At 41.0% G+C, this 22,088-nt stretch overlaps 1 protein-coding gene across 1 annotated transcript in view; it reads right to left on the reverse strand.

The window, feature by feature from the left end:
* opn4xa (opsin 4xa) overlaps positions 1-22,088 on the reverse strand; it is an 89,450-nt gene that overhangs the window by 39,910 nt on the left and 27,452 nt on the right. Inside the window, exon 2 of the mRNA XM_046368157.1 lies at positions 10,987-11,134. Within this exon, the coding sequence (XP_046224113.1) occupies positions 10,987-11,132 (146 nt within the window). The 5' untranslated portion in view covers positions 11,133-11,134. The remainder of the gene's footprint in view (positions 1-10,986; positions 11,135-22,088) is intronic.

Raw genomic sequence — 22,088 nt, forward strand, 5'->3', positions numbered from 1 at the left:
ATTTGTCAATCTCTCTCTTTTGTCCGTAACAATCTCATCATGTAGGCTATACCCGCACGGTATTTGCGAGCTGGTGCATAGAACGCACGTGCCTAGACCAGAGTGGCACATTCTGTATATAACGCAACCCTTTTTGTGTTTAAAACCATCAGTTGAGTTGAGAATGCAGTGGAGGACCATTTCAATTATATGTATTTTATTCGGTACATGGGGGTTTAACTTCAAAAGTACATTTTATGCGCACTACGCTATCACGCAGAGCTTTCTATCCAAAAACAAGTGCATTTGAAGCACATCTCTGGTGGGAAAATGCGCATATTGTTTTTATGAACCTTTTTGAATATGTGCACGAAAATCTGTCTGCAAATGTAATTCCAAGCTAGATATAGACATTCAATTCATCATTGAAAAAAAGTGAAAGTTGAAGTTTGTTCCACCTGAGCGAGTCTGACCAAAAGTCAGAGACCACTATGATGACAGACCAAATGCGTTTATTGGATCCTTTTTGTCTTGTTCTGATGCCGCTTAAAGGGAAAGTAATCCGATTACTTTTGGGTAATCAAAGTTAAGTAAATGATTACAATTTCAGACAGACGGCTGTGCCAATCGGGAGATACCCAGGGCACTGCATGTCAGTGCAAGAGGCGTCTCTACAGACCCTGATTCGATTCCAGGCTGTATCACAACAATTTGCCCAGTGCCGTCCGGGTTAGGGTTTGACTTGCCTAGTTAAATAAAGGTATAAAATAAAAATGACTATAACCAATGACATTTAGAAAGTCACCGACCCTAACCCTGCTACCCAGACTCATTGCTCTGGCCAAATGCCACACCACGCCCTCAAACCTTTATTTCTTCTCCGCAATGAGTCTGGATTTTACTTCCTCCCCGATCCTTCTAGAATTAGAACACATTCGGATCGTCTGATTAGTCCCAGAACCTGATGGGTTGGGACAGAGCCAGAACACACGTGGGTAAAGCAACGTTTTGAAAATGACCGGAAATAAAGCGTGTGACGCGACTTCCACTTTTGGACGTTAACAAGGCTGCATTAAGACATTAACTCCTCTCCACATTTACTAGATTAGTTGAACAGTGCAGAAAACATCCCAGGACAGTTTTATTTTTTCTTGTCAGGACCAGAAAGAAAAAAACGGCTGTTACATTAGGTTCATTCGATTCCCAAACCTAATAAGGATAGTCTTTATATAGACAACTGGAGACCCATTAGTCTGTTGAATAATGATGGGAAATTATTTGCCCTTGTATTTGCTAAGAGGTTTAAACAAGGCTTACTGCATATAATTGATGAATAACAATCTGGTTTTATGCATGGTCGACACATTAGTAAAAACATCAGGCGGATCTTATATATGATTGATTATAATGATCTCATCCTTGATGATAATTTTCTTATGTTTGTTGATTTTTTATATAAAGCTTTTGACACTGTATAACATGAGTTTATGTTCAAATCAATACGTTTTTGGGGGGGTTGGTGACTTTTTTTTTAAAGCAGTCCAAACTTTATGTAGGTTGTACTATCTCTGTAAAATTACCTCACGGGACATCCCAAAGATTTGAATGCGTGGCATTCAGCAGGGCTGCCCAATTAGTCCATTTTTATTGGTTACTCAAATTATTGCTCTTCGTAAGAAAGGGAATTTAAGGTGTTTCAGCACTTGGCAATGCATTTATACAATGTCAACTGGCTGATGATATCACCATATTTTTGAGAGACAGGAATGAGGTTTATAAAGCAGTTTCTGTTTTGAAACCAATTTTTTAAAAATCAGTCTTATTTCCACTCAAGGATTGTGTTTTACAGGAAGTATATGATATCCCAATTGAAGATAAGGTCACTTTTCTTGGAATTGTTATATTCAAGGATGAAAAACAAAGGAGTGAATTAAACTTGATCCCCATTATTGAGAAAACAAAGAAGAAATTGAACCTCTGGTAGATGAGCTATTTCATTATATGGTCTGGTATAGTCCAAAGCTGAAGGGTTATGTCTCGTTATCACTTGAATTATCCCCTAAAATTGTAAAGGACTTAGATAAGATTCTTCATCATTTTATTTGTCGGAATAAGCCTCACTATCTACGAAAATATATTCTCACTAATACCCAAGAACAAGGAGGTTTTAGATTGCAATACTTTAAATATTACTTTTAAAATAAATTGGATTCTGGAGTATATTAAGAACCAGAACAGTATTTGGAATGTCTTCTCTAAGTATTTATTTGACTCTGTTGTTGGTTTAGAATTTTTGCTTCGATGTAATTTTGATGTTGATAAAATCCCAGTAAAATTTGCCAAATTCCATAAGCAGGCAATTTTAGCTTGTATGTTAGAATATAAACACAATTTTCCACCTCACAGATACTTTCTATGGTACAGCAAAGATATACAATTTTAAAATAAGTATTTTCCATAACTGGTTTGAGAATTAAATTATTTTGGTTGGTGAGGATGGATATCTACTCTCATATGGGGAATTTATTGATAAATTAAACATTTCAATAACCCCAAAAGAATATGCAATTGTTTTTGATGCGATTCCAAGTGTCACGTTGTTCGTAATAATGATAGTCGGACCAAGGCGCAGTGCACTTCGAGTTCCACATATTTTAATGAAAGTCAAACTTAAGCTAATACAAAACAAAATAAAGAATACATTAACCGTGATGACAATGTAGTGCGAACAGGCAACTAAACATAAACAATATCCCATAACCCACAGGTGGAAAAAATGCTACTTAAGTATGATCCCCAATTAGAGACAACGATAACCAGCTGCCTCTAATCGGGAATCATACAAATCTCCAACATAGAAAATCAAACCTAGAACCCCACATAGAAAATATAAACTAGAACAAAAACCCCTAGTCACGCCCTGACCTACTCTACCATAGAAAATACAGGTTTTCTATAGTCAGGACATGACACCAAGGGGGGTTGTATCTTTTTTTAAATTCCTCTGTGGTTGATGTAAGTAACAGGTTTACATGAAAATATATTAATTGGCAATATTAACATCAAAAATAAATGTAGTAATAAACAGATTAGGAATATTGTTTGTTATACTACTATTTTCTCAGCCAGATTCTTTTGGTCAAATATCTATGGTGATATACCATATATATTGGGGGAAAGCATGGAAAATTGCTAACAAATATTATATCAGTAACCAGGTAAAGGAAGTTTCATTTAAAAAGTTACATAAAATTTATCCTGTGAAACATGTTTGGAAAGATTCAAGCTGAATACTGATTATAATTGTGATTTCTGTGGAAGGGAGGAGACCATTTTGCATGTATTCTTTGCCTGTGTTTTATAATAGAATGTTTTTGGGATTGACATATAGAATTTTATTCCAAAAGAAATATGACCGGTTGTACAATTTAATGGTTTTGATATAATGATTTATTTCAGAAATTCTGACATTGATAAAGATGTATTATATTTAATTCAACTGCTAATAATATTAGGTACATTTTCATATTCATAAACTCAAATGGTCTAAATCCAAACTGTACTTTCTTCACTTTATAAATGAATTTAAACAATATGGCACGACTTGAACTAAAATGAAAAACAAAGGCAATTAAAACGTGTTGTATTATTAATGAATATGATTTGTTTGTTTAGGATTCCTGGCAATGTAAATAGTTTGCATGTGACTAATCCTCTTTTGTTTTATATTTGTTAATAAAAAAAATACATGTTTGGGTAAATTCCTCATTGGCTTGTTCATACTCTGATTGGTTATAGATGATCCAATCGCTGATGACTTTGTTTTGTACAATTCCTCTCATCACCACAAATGACATTAAAAGATGGCAGATTCAGACTGAAGTGTGTAGCGATCGATAGAGCAGTGAAAGAATTCTGTGTGAGTCATCAGGCAAGTATGTATCCACACCAATTATAAAACACTTCCTGATTTGAGTTTAGGGATAAGAACTAGCTGGACAATGCGTGCCCACTTTCTGACACCCATCATTAGCACGCTTCACTCTGTCGCTCCCAGCACCAGCGAAAATAAGTATTGGTGTCAGAGCAGTACCATGTCAAAACACGTAACACTCAAGAGCACACCACCACCACTCTTCATATTGTTCAATCAAACATGAAAAAACAACACCTGTCATCCTGCTGCAAACATTGAGATTCACTTTCACTCAGTTAGCCAATGTTGAACCAGGTCCAGTGATTTATGAAAAGTGACTATTCTATTAGGAGGGGAATTCAGACCCATGTTACACACATGTAAATGGTAGTCAATTCCCTTTTTATTGGGCTCCTGAGTGGTACAGCGGTCTGCATCTCAGTGCTAGAGGCCCATAGGGCAGCGCACAATTGGCCCAGTGTCGTCCGTGTTTGGCCAGGGTAGGCCGTCATTGTAAATAAGAATTTGTTCTTAATATTTAAAAAACACCCTTTTGTTCAATTTTCTCCTAAAATAACATACCCAAATCTAACTGCTTGTAGCTCAGGCCCTGAAGCAAGGATATGCATATTCTTGGTACCATTTGAAATGAAATACTTTGGAGTTTGTGGAAATGTGAATTGAATGTAGGAGAATATAACACAATAGATCTGGTAGAACAAAATGCAAAGAAAAAAACCAACCAGTCTTTTTCTACCACCATCTTTGAAATGCAATGGAAAGGTCATAGTTCTAGCTATCACTCTGGTTGTAATTCCGATAGTGTCCACCAGATGGCATCAGTGTATGTTCAAAGAATGATTGACCTACAAGACTTTTAGTGTGAAGTCCCCAGGGACATTTAGTCAAATCATGAAGGAGACATTCACATTCATATTCCATTTTTCTGCAAGAATATCGTCAAATCTGTATACTTGGACTTTGATTTAGCTTTCCTAGTATTAGTAGCCATATTATAAGTTAAACATTTGCAAAACAACCAGTTTTCATAACTCTGAATATCCTTATCATTTTTGTCATTTTATGACATATACATGGTTTCCAGATACTTCCGTAAAGCCCAGCTCATTGGCTATCTAGCTAGCTTTGTTTGACCCCGATTGGTGCTTACATAATGATACAGCCGTTCAAGTGATGGCCGCCCGCGTCATCGGCGTGCCATGAAGTCGTCGCTCTCTGACCAAATATGGTGTCTTATAGGCTATACTACACCCCTAATGAAATAGTGAAGTCTTGTTACCTTCTAGGATCCACGAGGAATAGATATTAATGTGATTTGACTCGTTCAAACAACGTTTAGGATGAGATTTTCACAGATTCCTTTCTTTGCAAATTGAATGAGTGGAAATACAAAATCGATCGTGCGTGTTATATGGACCTTTTTTAGGATATGAAAAATGATTTTATCTAACAAAACGACACTTCATGTTATCTCTGGGACCCTTTGGATGATAAATCAGAGCAAGATTTCAGAATGTAAGTACACATTTATCAAACCTTTTGCATTAAAAAAGGGCTTTGTTGTTAGGAGCTCTCCTCAAACAATAGCATGGCATTTTGTTCGCAGTAATAGCTACTGTAAATTGGACAGTGCAGTTATATTAACAAGAATATAAGCTTTCAGCCGATATAAGACACTGCATATGTACCGATGTGTTGTTTCTCTAAAATCTGCGATCTTGAAAATAACGCGCTGCATGATAAACAACTGTTCCGTTGACGGAACGCCGATCCTTGACATGCCTAGTTCATTTGAAAAAAGCACCGTTCTCTCTATGCATATTGTCACCTTGAATGTAAGCATGAGGAAATGCATGTGCCAGACAGTTCTACATTTGGGGTGGAGATCCCAGAAATGTAGGTGTGGCAGAGGTGTCTACAGACACGCGTATTTTGACTTTAACTTAATTCCCTCATAATTACACCACCGTTACATGCAAGAAAAACATGAATAAGGTCGAGCAACCTATCAGTTCCATGTGGACAAACATAAACTTGATTTTTTTCTGATAAAAATAACACCAATCTCCATGTACTGTATTTTATCAATTTGTAACAGCTATTGATAAAGCTAAGTAAATGAGTCATCTGTTTGGATAAGGGGATTGTACACTGAACAAAAATATTAACTCAACATGCAACATTTTCAAATATTTTACTGTGTTACAGTTTATATAAGGAAATCAGTCAATTGGAAATAAATGCATTGGAACCTAATCTATGGACTTCACAATGACTGGGAATACAGATATGTATCTGTTGGTCACAGACATCTTTTTTTAAAGTAGGTGCGTGGATCAGAAAACCAGTCTGTGTCTGGTGTGACCACCATTTGCCTTATGCAGTGCAACACATCTCCTTCGCAGAGAGTTGATCAGGCTGTTGATTTTTTGCCTGTGGAATGTTGTCCCACTCCTCTTCAACGGCTGTAGAATGTTGTCCCACTCCTCTTCAACGGCTGTAGAATGTTGTCCCACTCCTCTTCAACGGCTGTAGAATGTTGTCCCACTCCTCTTCAACGGCTGTGGAATGTTGTCCCACTCCTCTTCAACGGCTGTAGAATGTTGTCCCACTCCTCTTCAATGGCTGTAGAATGTTGTCCCACTCCTCTTCAACGGCTGTAGAATGTTGTCCCACTCCTCTTCAACGGCTGTGGAATGTTGTCCCACTCCTCTTCAGCTTCCAGAAATTGTGTACAGATCCTTGCGACATTGTGCATTATCCTGCTGAAACATGAGGTCAATGGCAGTGGAGGAATGACACGACAATGGGCCTCAGGATCTCGTCACGGTATCTCTGTTCATTCAAATTGCCCTTGATAAAATGCAATTGTTCGTTGTCCATAGCTCATGCCTGCCCATGCCATAACCCAACCACAACCATGGGGCACTCTGTTCACAATTCTGACATCAGCAAACCGCTTGCGCACACGACACCATACATGCTGTCTGCAGTTGAAACCGGGATTCATCTGTGAAGAGCAAACGTGCCAGTGGCCATCGAAGGTGAGTATTTTCCCACTGAAATCGGTTACGATGCAGAACTGCAGTCCGGTCAACACACCGGTGAGGACAACGAGCATGCGGATGAGCTTCACTGAGATGGTTTCTGACAGTTTGTGCAGAAGTTCTTCAGTTCTGCTAACCCACAGTTTCATCAGTTCTTAGGGTTGCTGGTCTCAGACGATCCTGCAGGTGAAGAAGCCGGATGTGGAGGTCCTGTGCTGGCGTGTTCTCGAGGCGGGGTCAATACTTAGTGGATTGGGAGGGTTACGGTCCTGAGGAGAGGAGTTGGGTTCCGTCTCGGGGTCATGTGGCCTGCGGTTGGGAGGCCGTTGGACACACTGCTAAATTCTCTAAAATGACTTTGGAGGCAGCTTACGGTAGATAAATTAACATTTAATTATCTGGCAACAGCTCTGGTGGACATTCCTGCAGTCAGCACGCTCCCACAAAATATGTGTCATTGTGTTGTGTGACAAAACTACACATTTTAGAGTGGTGCACCTGTGTAAGTATCATGCTGTTTCATCAGCTTCTTGATATGCTACACATGTCCGTCGGATGGATTATCTTGGCAAAGGAGAAATGACCACTAACAGTGATTTCAACAAATTTGTGCTCAAAATTTGAGAGAAATACGCTTATTATTATTTTTTTCAACTCATGAAACATGAAACCAACACTTTATATGTTGAGCTTATATATTTGTTCAGTATAAATATACAGTACCAGTCAAAAGTTTGGACACACCTATTCATTCAAGGGGTTTTCTTTATTCTTACTATGTTCTACATTGTAGAATAATAGTGAAGACAACAAAACTATATGGAATCATGTAGTAACCAAAAAAGTGTTTAAATATATAAAAATATATTTGATATTTGAGATTCTTCAAAGTAGCCACCCTTTACCTTTGACAGCTTTGCACTCTTGGCATACTCTCAACCAGCTTCATGAGGTAGTCACCTGGAATACGTTTCAATGAACATGTATGCCTTGTTAACATTTCATTTGTGGATTTTTTTTTCCTTCTTAATGTGTTATAGCCAATCAGTTGTGTTGTGACAAGGTAGGGGTGGTATACAGAAGATGGTATTTTACAAGTCCATAATGGCAAGAACAGCTAAAATAAGCAAAGAAAAGTGATAGTCCATCATTACTTTAAAACATGAATGTCAGTCTATCCTGAAAATGTCAAGAATTTTGAAAGTTTCTTCAAGTGCAGTTGCAAAACCATCAAGCGCTATGATGGAATTGTCTCTCATGAGGCCTGCCACGGGAAAGGAAGACCCAAGAAGAAGAGATTTGCTTGGGCCAAGAAACACGAGCAACGCACATTAGACTAGTGGAAATCTGTCCTTTGATCTGCTGAGTCCAAATTTGAGATTTTTTGTTCCAACCGCCGTGTCTTTTTGAGAGATAGTAGGTGAACGGATGATCTCCGCATGTGTGGTTCTCACCGTGAAGCCAAGAAGTAAAGTGATGGAGTGCTGCATCAGATTACCTGGCCTCCAAAATCACCCAACCTCAACCCAATTGAGATGGTTTGAGATGAGTTGGACCGCAGAGTGAAGGAAAAGCAGCCAACAAGTGCTCAGTATATTTTGGAACTCCTTCAAGAGTGTTGGACAAGCATTCGTGGTGAAGCTGGTTGAGAGAATTCCAAGTGTGTAAAGTTGTCATCAAGGCAAAGGGTGGCTACTTTAAGAATCAAAAATCTAAAATATATTTCGATTTTTGATTACTACATGATTCCATGTGTGTTAATTCATAGTGTTGTTGTCTTCACTATTATTTAACAATGTAGAACATAGTAAAAATAAAGAAAAACCCATGAATGAGTAGGTGTGTCCAAACTTTTGACTTGTTCTATAATTGACAATTGTTTTGGATCCATTTTACCTTATGAATGCTAGAAACAGATTTCAGCATAATGAAAAGCATGTAAGCATGACAGATATTTCAGCCTCTTTTTCACAGTGGAATATAAATAGTTTTTCATTCTAGGCCTACGGCTTCATAATTGTGGGGGGTGAAATTCAAAGACCCAAGCCAAGGCTGTATCTTATGGAAATCTGTGTGCACTGACCATAGCACAAAACCTACCGAGTTGATTTATACTGTCTAGAATGTTTTCATTATATTCCCAGGCTTTTATTTTTTCATGTGAAATATTAGTCACTATTGGAAGCCACTGTCAGTAATACCCACATACATAATAATGGTCCCTTTCGTCTTAGTGTCCTTCAATTTGTAGCCATTTGTTTTTGCATTATATCATTAGATTACTTTCTTTCTTCTGTCATGTCCCAGATAGCAATGAGGAATCAGCCCAGAAGCGGCCCTCTCCCGAAGGGTGGAATTAGTTTAATTGGCCCGGAATCAGGTGTCGGACTGGGCCCAGAATCAAAATGAATGACTGCCCAGAATCGGCCCAAGTACATCGGGCTGTTTCCATCTACCGGAATGTAGCAGACTTTGCCAGGGATCTCACCAGCATCCCCCCAGAAGCAGCCCGATGCTAATTTAAATAAATGCATACAAAATTACAAGATTTAGTCATTTTAAATATTAATATTATACATTTAATGCATACAAATTATATCCATCCACCCCCAAAAAATATGTCGGAGGAAACACTGTACACCTGGTGACCGTGTCAACGTGCATGCACCTGGCCCGCCACAGGAGTCGCTACAGCACGATGGGACAAGGACATCCCGGCCGGCCAAACTCTCCCCTAACTCGGACGACGCTGGGCCAATTGTGTGTCGCCTCATGGGTCTCCTGGTCGCGGCTGGCAAGAGTATCGAACTAGCATCTATAGCAACGCAGTTTGCACTGTGATGCGGTATCTGAGACCGCTGGGTCACTCGGGAGGCTCCCTCCACAAAGTTTTTAATGCCTTGCACAAAGTATCAAAATACTAATATACTACTTAAACAGGACTGTTAAAGAATTTAATTTAAACATTTATTGTATTTTTTGATCACAGAAAATATGTGAAAATAAATAAATAATGAAATGTTATATAAAGCAGCCCGTGTAATCATGTCAGAGAGTAGCACCCATTGGCCCGAGCCCCAAGTAATACATTTGGGCCAGATAACTCACACCGGAATCGGCCCAAGCTCAATCCCACATTCTAGCCATAAGCAATACTGCTGAAGGCGGCCCAGACTCGGGCCACATGACGTCTGCCGAGTCTGACTCTCAGCCGCGTGCCTTGACTCTCAGCCGCGTGCCCCGACTCTCAGCCGGAATCGGCACACATCCGCTGTGCTAGCTGGGGTCCGTGTGGTTGTTCGTCAGAGTCGCCAGTAATAGTGGATAATATTAGGTAAATGTTTGAGACATGTAGTCTATCTGAGTCATTATGGAACCAAGATCACACATAGCAGTTTAATGTACTGGAGACCCTATTGAATGAAAACTCCACCAGAGAATCTGTTGGCCAGCAAATGGGAGGATTTTCAGCAGTTGAATTATGTTTATTCAGTGCATGCAAGGGAGCCACACCTGCACAGCCCATAACGTACTTGTATAAGGTAAGTCTGAGTACCAACTACTGAGAAGTGCTTTAAATCAAAATGTGAAAAAAATGCATTGATTTCCTACGTCTGAATCGGGCCCTTACTGAAGAGCTGAACACAAACAGTTTTGAGGAATTTAAACGGACAGGATGGCAAAAAGAACAGGCATATGAGGACAAATCGGAGAGCTAGAACCAAAGGGTGTGAAAATCTGTGATGATGCTTATTCTCATGCCTGTTCCCACAAAGATCTTCAAATGTCCTCTTTAAATACCATGCATGGTCAAATCTATCCTGTAAATAAACACTTCGTTATTACTTTGGTGAATCAAATAAGAGGTTTAGAGGAGAAAAAAAGGAAACAATTCAGCCTGGGTGCCAGTCTGAAAGAGAGCAGAAACAGACTGGTACCCAGGCTAGAAACACTTGCCCTCTCCCCTCCAACAGGTGATTTTCCCTCCTTCATTCCCCTCTTCCCTCAGGTACTGGGGCCTACCTGAAGAAGGCGTACATCACCAGGGCGTTCCCACCGACCCCTACTGCTCCAATCACCACGACAAAGCAGGCCACGATGTAATGTGCGTGGTCTGGCACATCCACCTTCCGGAAGAAACCTCGGTCCATGTTGTCCATGCCTGACATGCCTGGGACAAAGAGAGACGCAGACCTGACTCAGTCCATATGAACAATGTAATGGACAATACAACACTTTCACTAAACCACTTTCACCACAGAGCTCTCCCTCTCTTTCACAACATCTGTCTCTGTCTCTCTCTCTCTCTCTGTCTCTCTGTCTCTCGCTCTCTCTCTCTCTCTCTCTCTCTGTCCCTCGCTCTCTCTCTGTCTGTCTGTTTATTACATAACTGTCTTCCATGGTTTGCCTTGGCTCTATGATATCAGTAGTAAACATTGACTGTTTTCCATCCGATATAGGATGCAACAAGGTAGTAAGACAACAGCTCTCAGAATGAATCCAAACATCATATCTGACCTCCCATCATCCTCCAGGTGAAATGTGTCCTGTGGTTCAGATATTGATCCCTTCCAGGTAGAGCCTTGTGGCTGAGCTGCTGAGGTGTAGTCAACATACTGTAGCTCTGCCCAGACAGGGGTTCCTTACTCATTGGTGTGAAAGCATTGATCGGCTGCAAGCCACTGCACAACAATAACAATCAAAAACCTTTAGTTATCATGGATCTAAGTGCTTGTGACAAGCAACCATTTGGAAAGAGAATTTAGGAGAGACTGCACATACTATGAACAAAACGTCATGTTTGGGCATTTTTGTCTTATAAAAGTTTGCTACTTTTGGTGATAAAATTATACAATATGTGAAATCATAGACTTATGAAGTCATATACTATTTACTTTAATGCAGCATTTTTTTTCACTGTTAATAAATTATAATATTAATCACTGGGTTATGTCCATCCATAAAGCGAATGATTAAAGGAAGTGATTAAGCGGTGGCATTTTGTGATGATGAATATAGCCATGCAGACCCTGCAGTGTGTTGGCTTGGCTCTGGTTGACCGCAACCCCATTGAGGTACTGATTGTAAGAGGATTTGTTTATTTATGTTAATGTGATCAAATCAAGACTGCCCAAAGAGTCACGCAATGTAAAGCCATGTCTAGGGATGGGGAGTAATGGATTACATGTAAGGGATTACAAAAAAACGGTAACTATGTTACAAGCAAAAAATATTTTAATCAGAGTACAGATACTTTTGAAAAACTAGATGATTACTTCGAGGATTACTTACTTTACTAAATTCCGAAAGGATGTTAGCGAGAGAAAAAAATCATTGACACTTCTCTGTTTTCTCAATGACATTCAAATCACTATTGAAAAAAGGCGCAACTTTAAATTTATAACACCTGAGCGAGTCTGACCACAAGCCATAGACCACTTAGATGACACCAATGTGTTTGATGGATCGTGGGAAAAGAGCAAGCTTCAGTCCAAGATATGTCTTCCAATGGTGCGACTGCTGTCGGCATCCAAAGATTATCCCATTTGAATAAACGCTTGGAGGTCAGGATGACAGCAGTGGTGTAGTCTACGGCGATACGGATATCACTTATCATTGCTGTCTACATAGCACATTGATGTGAATCACACTGCTGCTCTTTCATTTAGCTATCTGCTCCTTACGGATTGTGGTTGTTGTTGATGGCTGTTCACAAATCTAACTGTGTATTTGAACCCAATAATGGTTGAACTCAAGAAGTTTAAGCTGCCTATCAATCATTGTTTTTGATACCAGTGGACAGCCAGTGAAAAATGCGCTCTTGCAACTGCTGCATAGTGCGGATCCCAGCCAATGGAATAAAAGTGGGGTGTTCAATCTAATTCATGCTGATAAAAAAAATCCATAGGCTTAATGGACACATGCTCAAACTCGCACACTTATGATAGACTTAAAGGGGAAATCTGTAGTTGCTACATCCATTTTTGGATTTATAAATTATACATATACAGTGGGGCAAAAAAGTATTTAGTCAGCCACCAATTGTGCAAGTTCTCCCACTTAAAAAGATGAGAGGCCTGTAATTTTCATCATAGGTACACTTCAACTATGACAGAAAAATGAGAAGAAAAAAAATCCAGAAAATCACATTGTAGGATTTTTAATGAATATATTTGCAAATGATGGTGGAAAATAAGTATTTGGTCAATAACAAAAGTTTATCTCAATACTTTGTTATATACCCTTTGTTGGCAATGTTTCACAAGGTTTTCACACACTATTGCTGGTATTTTGGCCCATTCCTGCATGCAGATCTCCTCTAGAGCAGTGATGTTTTGGGGCTGTTGCTGGGCAACACGGACTTTCAACTCCCTCCAAAGATTTTCTATGGGGTTGAGATCTGGAGACTGGCTAGGTCCCTCCAGGACCTTGAAATGCTTCTTATGAAGCCACTCCTTCGTTGCCCAGGCGGTGTGTTTGGGATCAAACACACCGCCCCATTCATTCTTTCCTTTACACGGATCAGTTGTCCTGGTCCCTTTGCAGAAAAACAGCCCCAGAGCATGATGTTTCCACCCCCATGCTTCACAGTAGGTATGGTGTTCTTTGGATGCAACTCAGCATTCTTTGTCCTCCAAACACGACGAGTTGAGTTTTTACCAAAAAGTTATATTTTAGTTTCATCTGACCATATGACATTCTCCCAATCTTCTTCTGGATCATCCAAATGCTCTCTAGCAAACTTCAGACAGGCCTGGACATGTACTGGCTTAAGGGGAAAGTCATTTAAAAGTAACTGAATGTAATCAGATTACGTTACTGAGTTTGGGAAATCCAAAAGTTATGTTACTCATGACAGTTTTGGACAGGTAACTGGTAATTGTAACGGATTACATTTAGAAAGTAACATACCCAACCCTGGCCATGCCTCCTCCCTTAATGTGTAGCCATTCAGCTAGTAGAGCAGAGTGGTGTGGGTGGGCACCATTCAACTGCTGTTTATCTGACTGCCTGACTGACTGAAGCCCCCTCATCAGTGTGGCTGTCCAAGAGTGTTTCACAGTAATCACAAGAGGCAATGGTTATTTTACTAATAGCGCAATCAGCACCTTTTGTTTGTGTTTTAGAAGCCATGTGTTTCAGAAGCTCTCCAAAGATGTGTGTTGGGGGAGGTGGGCAGATGCGTCACGCCCCCTCAGATCTGTCCTGTTTATTAAAAATATTTTTGTTGTTGCTTCTCTGTAATATTACTATCCACCTAGCAATTTTATGAAGTTGGCTTTAGCTAGCCCAGATAGGTTCCTAATCTCCCAACTTCATAACTTACTACCAAGAAGCTATTTGAGGCTGTCAAATTAGAGTACCTAGCCTGGCTAACTAGCTTAGCTGGCATGCCTGCTGGCAAGGTTGGTAGCAAGTAATTACTAAACAATTACTAACCAGATGCCTCACAATTCCTCAGCTGGCAGCTTCATTAAATAGTACCTGCAAACAACCAGTCTCAACATCAACAGTGTAGAGGCGACCCCGGGATACTGGCCTTCTAGGCAGAGTTGCAAAGCCATATCTCAGACTGGCCAATATAAATAGAAGATTAAGATGAGCAAAAAAACACAGACACTGAACAGAGGAACTCTGCCTAGAAGGCCAGCATTCTGGAGTTGCCTCTTCACTGTTGACATTGAGACGGGTGTTTTACGGGTACTATTTAAACAAGCTGCCAGTTGAGGACTTGTGAGGCGTCTGTTTCTCAAACTAGACACTCTAATGTACTTGCCCTCTTGCTCAGTTGTGCACCGCCCACTCCTCTTTCTATTCTGGTTAGAGCCAGTTTACGCTGTTCTGTGAAGGGAGTAGTACACAGCATTGTACGAGATCTTCAGTTTCTTGGCAATTTCTCACATGGAATAGCCTCCATTTCTCAGAACAAGAATAGACAAACAAGTTTCAGAAGAAAGTTATTTGTTTCTGGCCATTTTGAGCCTGTAATCAAACCCACAAATGCTGATGCTCCAGATACTCAACTAGTCTAAACGAGTCAGTTTTATTGCTTCTTTAATCAGGACAACAGTTTTCAGCTGTGCTAACATAATTGCAAAAATATTTTTTAATGATCAATTAGCCTAAGCTAACACAACATGCCATTGGAACACAGGAGTGATGGTTGCTGATAATGGGCCTCTGTACGCCTACGTAGATATTCCATTAAAACTCAGCCATTTACAGCTACAATAGTAATTTACAACATTAACAATGTCTACATTATATTTCTGATCAATTTGATGTTATTTTAATGGGCAAAAAATAGCTTTTCTTTCAAAAACAAGGACATTTCTAAGTGACCCCGAACTTTTGAACGGTAGTGTGTGTATATATATACAATACCAGTCACTAGTTTGGACACACCTACTCATTCAAGGCTTTTCTTTATTTAGACTATTTTCTACATTGTAGAATAATGGTGAAGACATCAAAATTATGAAATAACACATATGGAATCATGTAGTATCGAAGAAAAGTGTTAAACAAATAAAAAAAAAGTAATTATTGGTAAGGGTAGGTAAGGGATTGTGTTTTTTTTTTGTTAATTTATTTGCAACTTATTTTTTACTTATTTTGTACATAATGTTGCCGCTACCGTCTCTTATGACCGAAATTAAGTTCTAGACATCAGGACTGCGATTACTCACCACGGACTAGCAGAATCCTTTTTTTCATACCATGACTCGACGCGAATGATATACCTCGGGAACAGGCCCCGATCCCTGTGACCTGCGTGAAGAGGAGGTTGAGAAAGAGGGGCTGAAGGTCGGGTTGCCTTCTGAGAATTCATAGGCGATCGATTAAACCCCCACTTCCCTCTATTCTGCTAGCAAACATGCAATCTTTGGAGAATAAAATCGATGAGTTACGCGGAATATTAAACTACCAATGGGACATTAAAAACTGTAACATCTTAAGCTTCTCGGAGTCGTGTCTGAACGACGACAATATCAACATATAGCTGGCTGGTTATACGAGTAGAAGAACAGCGGCGTCTGGCAAGACAAGGGGGGCGGTCTTGGTATTTTTGTAAACAACATCTGGTGCATGATATCCAAGGAAGTCGTGAGCTATTGATCGCCTGAGGTAGAGTTTCTCATGATAAGCTGTAGACCACACTACCTACCGAGAGAGTTTTCACCTGTATTCTTTGTAGCTGTTTACATATCACCACAGTCAGAGGCTGGCACTAAGACAGCACTGAATGAGCTGTATTCCATCATAAGCAAACAAGAAAACGCTCACACAGAGGAGGCACTCTTAGGAGCTTGGGACTTTAACGCAGGGAAACTTAAATCAGTTTGACCAAATTTCTATCAGCATTTGAAATATGCAACCAGAGGGAAAAAACTCTGGACCACCTATACTCCACACACCGCATACAAAGCTCTCCCTCACCCTCCATTTGGCAAATCTGACCATAATTTTATCCTCCTGATTCCTGCTTACTAGCTAAAATGCAAGCAGGAAGCAACAGTGACTACAGCAATAAAAAATTGGTCAGAGGAAGCAGATGCTAAGCTACAGGACTGTTTTGCAGCACAGACTGGAATAATGTTCTGGGATTTCTCCGATGGCATTGAGGAGTACACCACATCAGTCATTGGCTTCATCAATAAGTGCATCGATGACGTCATCCCCACAGTGACCATACATACAAAGCCCAACCAGAAGCCATGGAATACAGGCAGCAACCCCACTCAGCTAAAGGCTAGTGCTACCGCTTTCAAGTGACACAAGCCTACCAGATGAGCAAAACTACTTCTATGCTGGCTTCGAGGCAAAAACACTGAAACATGCATGAGAGCACCAGCTGTTCCAGAAGACTGTGTGATCACGCTCTCCGCAGCCGATGTGAGTAAGACCTTTAAACTGGTCAACATTCACAAGGCCGCAGGGCCAGACAGTTTACCAGGAGGTGTACAGTGAGCATGCGCTGACCAACTGGCATGTGTCTTCACATTTTCAACCTCTCTCTGTCCAAGTCTGTAATACCAACATGTTTTAAGGAGACGACCAAAGTCCCTGTGCCCAAGAACACTAAGGTAACCTGCTTAAATGACTACCTACCCGTAGCACTAACGTCTGTAGCCATGAAGTGCTTTGAAAGACTGGTCATGGCTCACATCAACACCATCATCCCAGAAACCCTAGACCCACTCCAATTTGCATACCGCCCTAACAGATCCACAGAGGATTCAATCTATACTGCACTTCACGCTGCCCTTTCCCACCTGGACAAAAGCTACACCAATGTGAGAATGCTATTCATTGACTAGAGCTCAGCTTTCAACACCATAGTGCCCTCAAAGCTCATCAATAAGCTACGGACCCTGGGATTTAACACCTCCCTCTGCAACTGGATCCTGGACTTCCTGATGGGCTGCCCCCAGGTGGTAAGGGTAGGTAACAACACATCCGCCACACTGATCCTCAACACAGAGACCCCTCATGGGTGCGTGCTCATTCCCCTCTTGTACTCCCTGTTCACTCATGACTGCCGGCCATGCACGACTCCAACAGTGTCATTAAATTTGCGACGAGACAAGTCAGCCTATAAGGAGGAGGTCAGAGACCTGGCCATGTGGTGCCAGGACAACAACCTCTCTCTCAATGTGATCAAGACAAAGGAGATGATTGTGGACTACAGGAAAAGGAGGACCGAGCACGCCCCCATTCTCATCGACAGGGCTGCAGCGGAGCAGGTTGAGAGCTTCAAGTTCCTTGGTGTCCACGTTACTAATAAACTAACATGGTCCAAGCACACCAAGACAGTCTTGAAAAGGGCAGGACAAAACATATTCCACCTCAGGAGATTTGGCATGGTTCCTCAAAATGTTCTACAGCTGTACTATCGAGAGCATCCTGACTGGTTGCATCAATACCTGGTATGGCAACTGCTCGGTCTCTGACTGCAAGGCACTACAGGGGGTAGTACGAACGGACATTGGCGCCAAGCTTCCTGCCATCCACAACCTCTATACCAGCGGTGTCAGAGGAAGGCCCTAAAAATTGTCAAAGACTCCAGCCACCCTAGTCATAGACTGTTCTATCTGCTACCGCATGGCAAGCGGTACCAGAGTGCCAAGTCTAGGCCCCCCCCCCCCACCGACCCCCTATTTACACCACTGCTACTCTCTGTTGTCATCTCTGCATAGTCACTTTAATAACTCTACCTACATGTACATACTACCTCAACTAACCGGTGCCCCCCACACATTGACTCTGTATTGGTACCCCCCCTGTATATGGTCTCGCTATTATTATTTTACTGCTGATCTTTAATTACTTGTTACTTTTATCTTTTATTATTATCCATATTTTTTTAAATATTGCAGTGTTGGTTAGGGGCTCGTAAGTAAGCATTTCACCGTAAGGTTGTATTCGGAGCATGTGACTAATACAATTAGATTTATTTGAAAATATATTTTAGTTTTTAGATTCTTCAAAGTAGCCACTCACACTCTTGGCATTCTCTCAACCAGCTACATGAGGTAGTCACCTGAAATGGATTTCAATTAACAGGTGTGCCTGGTTAAAGTTCATTTGTGGAATTTATTTCCTTCTTCATGCATTTGAGCCAATCAGTTGAGTTGTGACAAGGTAGGGGTGGTATACAGAAGATAGCCATATTTGGTAAAAGACCAAGTCCATATTATGGCAAGAACAGCTCAAATGAGCAAAGAGAAATGACAGTCAAGAGAATTACTTTAAGTCATGAAGGTCAGTCAATCAGGAAAATGTTCAAAACTTTGAAAGTTTCTTCAAGTGCAGTCGCAAAACCATCAAGCACAATGATGAAACTGGCTCTCATGAGGACTGCCACAGGAAAGAAACACAAAAAGATACCTCTGCTGCAGAGGATAGTTAATTATAGTTGACTGCATCTCAGATTGCAGCCCAAATGAATGCTTCACAGAGTGCAATTAATAGACACATCTCAACATCAACTGTTCAGAGGAGACTGCATGAATAAGGCCTTCAGGGTCGAATTTCTGCAATGAAACCACTACTAAAGGACACCAATAATAAGAAGAGACTTGCTTGGGCCAAAAAACACGAGCAATGGACATAAGACCGGTGGAAATCTGTCCTTTGGTCTGATGAGTCCAAATTTGAGATTTTTGTTTCTAACCACTGTGTCTTTGTGAGACGCAGAGTAGGTGAATGGATGATCTCCGGATGTGTAGTCTCCACTGTGAAGTGTGAAGGAGGAGGTGTGATTGTGTAGGGGTGCTTTGCTGGTGACAGCGTCAATTATTTATTTAGAGTTCAAGGCACACTAAACCGGCATGTCTACCACAGCATTCTGCAGCGATACGCCATCCTATCTGGTTTGCGCTTAGTGGGACTATCATTTGTTTTTTAACAGGACAATGACCCAACACACATCCAGGCTGCGTAAGGGCTATCTGACCTAGAAGGAGAGTGATGGAGTGCTGCATCAGATGATGTGGCCTCCACAATTACCCGACCTCAACCCAATTGAGATGGTTTGGGATGAGTTGGACCGCAGAGTGAAGGAAAACCCTGTCACTCATCGGGACACTATTTCACTGCAAAATCTATGTGGAGAGCTCGAAAATAGATTTACATTAGGAGTGCTCATTCAAGAAGGCTCAAGGTCATAAAATGACGTCAAATCATGTTATATCTACATAGCTTTAAGTGGACTGATCATGTCAACATGATACTTTCAAAAATCTTAGCTAGCAAGCTAGACAAGCAGTCATCGTCATGAATCAAGTTGACAATCTACTGGCAAATCCTTTTCAATCGCTGTCATATGAAGATAAATTATAGATACAATGTATTGGTGCTCATTGGCCATTGGACATAAACATTACACAACAAGTTGGAAATCGCAAATTCAAAATTAGTGGTTTGGAAGGAATCAGTGGCTAACTGCAAGCTTTCCAAAGCAATCCCTAGCCTGTTATTCAGTGGAGTGGGTGTGTGGTCCAAGTCTGGGTTTAAGGGTCTCATTTCCAAGCTCCCAGTTGTCTTGAAAGCACCATAAATCCAGGGAACGCCAGGCTTTGATGACAAAATGTGCCCACATGAAGTGTGCCTGTTCAAGTGAGCACAGAACAACAAGGTGAGTCCAAAAATGTCTTGTAGGCTGATGCATAATGGTGTAATATGCCAGGGAGATATGTATACTGTAGCTTAGAAAGTAATACTAAGTGTAGGTTGTGTAGTAAGCTGTTAGTAGCCCATGTGCCTCACCCTAATAGTTTGTTCCCTTTCCCCCTCTTAACTTAGCCTACTGTTCTGACTTGGTGGTGCACATGTAACCTATAGCCTGTTTTAGAGAAATATAATCATTGAATATTGTAAGAGCTTTCATTGTCTGCTTATATGCCCCCTGTATTTATCCTACGGCTCTGACTTGGTGTACAGGGAGAATACTCTAAAAATGGCTCGTTCTGAATTCTGTCGCTGTACATTTCAAAAGTGCTGAACAAATAGGTATATTGACTACATCCGTCCTAACTCGCTCATTAATGTCTTAATCAAAATTACGGATGACCTTTTATCTGCTCGTCGTTCCCTTATGCCATAGTTTCTATGTCTCAAATTGTCCGTAGATAACACATTTGTTTCAGCAAGTCAGCCATTCCATTTGTTTTTTATATTTTACTTTTTTTTATTTAACCTTTATTTAACAATGCATGTCGCAGTCAGTAAAGGACGCTGAATTAACTGTTTCACTGCCAAATCACATTTTATTGGTCACATACACATGATTAGCAGATGTTAATGCGAGTGTAGCGAAATGCTTTTGCTTCTAGTTCGACCATGCAGTAATATCTAACAAGTAATCTAACAATTTCACAACTACCTTATATACACAAGTGTAAAGGAATGAATAAGACATATGAGATGAGTAATGTAGGGTATGTAAACATTATATAAAGTGTAATTGTTTAAAGTGACTATTGATACATTTATTACTTCCAATTTTTTATTATTAAAGTGTCTAGAGATTTGAGTCAGTATGTTGGCAGCAGCCACTCAATGTAAGTGATGGCTGTTTTTCAGTCTCTCGGTCCCAGCTTTAATGCACCTGTACTGACCTCGCCTTCTGGATGGTAGCGGTGTGAACAAGCAGTGGCTCGGGTGGTTGATGTCCTTGATGATCTTTCTGGCCTTCCTGTGACATCAGGTGGTGTAGGTGTCCTGGAGGGCAGGTAGTTTGCCCCCGGTGATGCGTTGTGCAGACCTCACTACCCTCTACCCGCCTTACGGTAGTGGGTGGAGCAGTTGCCGTACCAGGCGGTACGGCAAAGTTTGTGAGTGTTTTCGGTGACAAGCCAAATTTCTTCAGAGTTTGAGGTTGAAGAGGAGCTGTTGCACCTTCTTCACCACGCTGTCTGTGTGGATGGACCATTTCAGTTTGACCGTGATGTGTACACAGAGGAACTTAAAACTTTCCACCTTCTCCATTGCTGCCCCTCCCTGTAGGCTGTCTCGTCGTTGTTGGTAATCAAGCCTACCCAGTCAAAACTGTTCGCTGCTCTGGCCCCCCAATGGTGGAACAAACTCCCTCACGACGCCGGACAGCGGAGTCAATCACCACCTTCCGGAGACACCTGAAACCCCACCTCTTTAAGGAATACCTAGGATAGGATAAGTAATACCTCTCACCCCCCCCCTTTAAGATTTAGATGCACTATTGTAAAGTGACTGTTCCACTGGATGTCATAAGGTGAATGCACCAATTTGTAAGTCGCTCTGGATAAGAGTGTCTGCTAAATGACTTAAATGTAAAATGTAATGTAAATGTCGTCTGCAAACTAGATGATTGAGTTGGAGGCGAGCATGGCCATGCAGTCGTGGGTGAACAGGGAGTACAGGAGAGGGCTGAGAAAGCACTCTTGTGGGGCCCCAGTGTTGGCGATCAGCGGGGTAGAGATGTTGTTTCCTACCCTCACCACCTGGGGGCGGCCCGTCAGAAAGTCCAGTACCCAGTTGCACAGGGCGTGGTCGAGACCCAGGGTCTCGAGCTTGATGACGAGCTTGGAGGGCACTATGGTGTTAAATTCCGAGCTGTAGTCGATGAACAGCATTCTCACATT

This window comes from Oncorhynchus gorbuscha, linkage group LG11 (genome assembly GCF_021184085.1).
Source record: "Oncorhynchus gorbuscha isolate QuinsamMale2020 ecotype Even-year linkage group LG11, OgorEven_v1.0, whole genome shotgun sequence".
Lineage (NCBI taxonomy): Eukaryota > Metazoa > Chordata > Actinopteri > Salmoniformes > Salmonidae > Oncorhynchus > Oncorhynchus gorbuscha.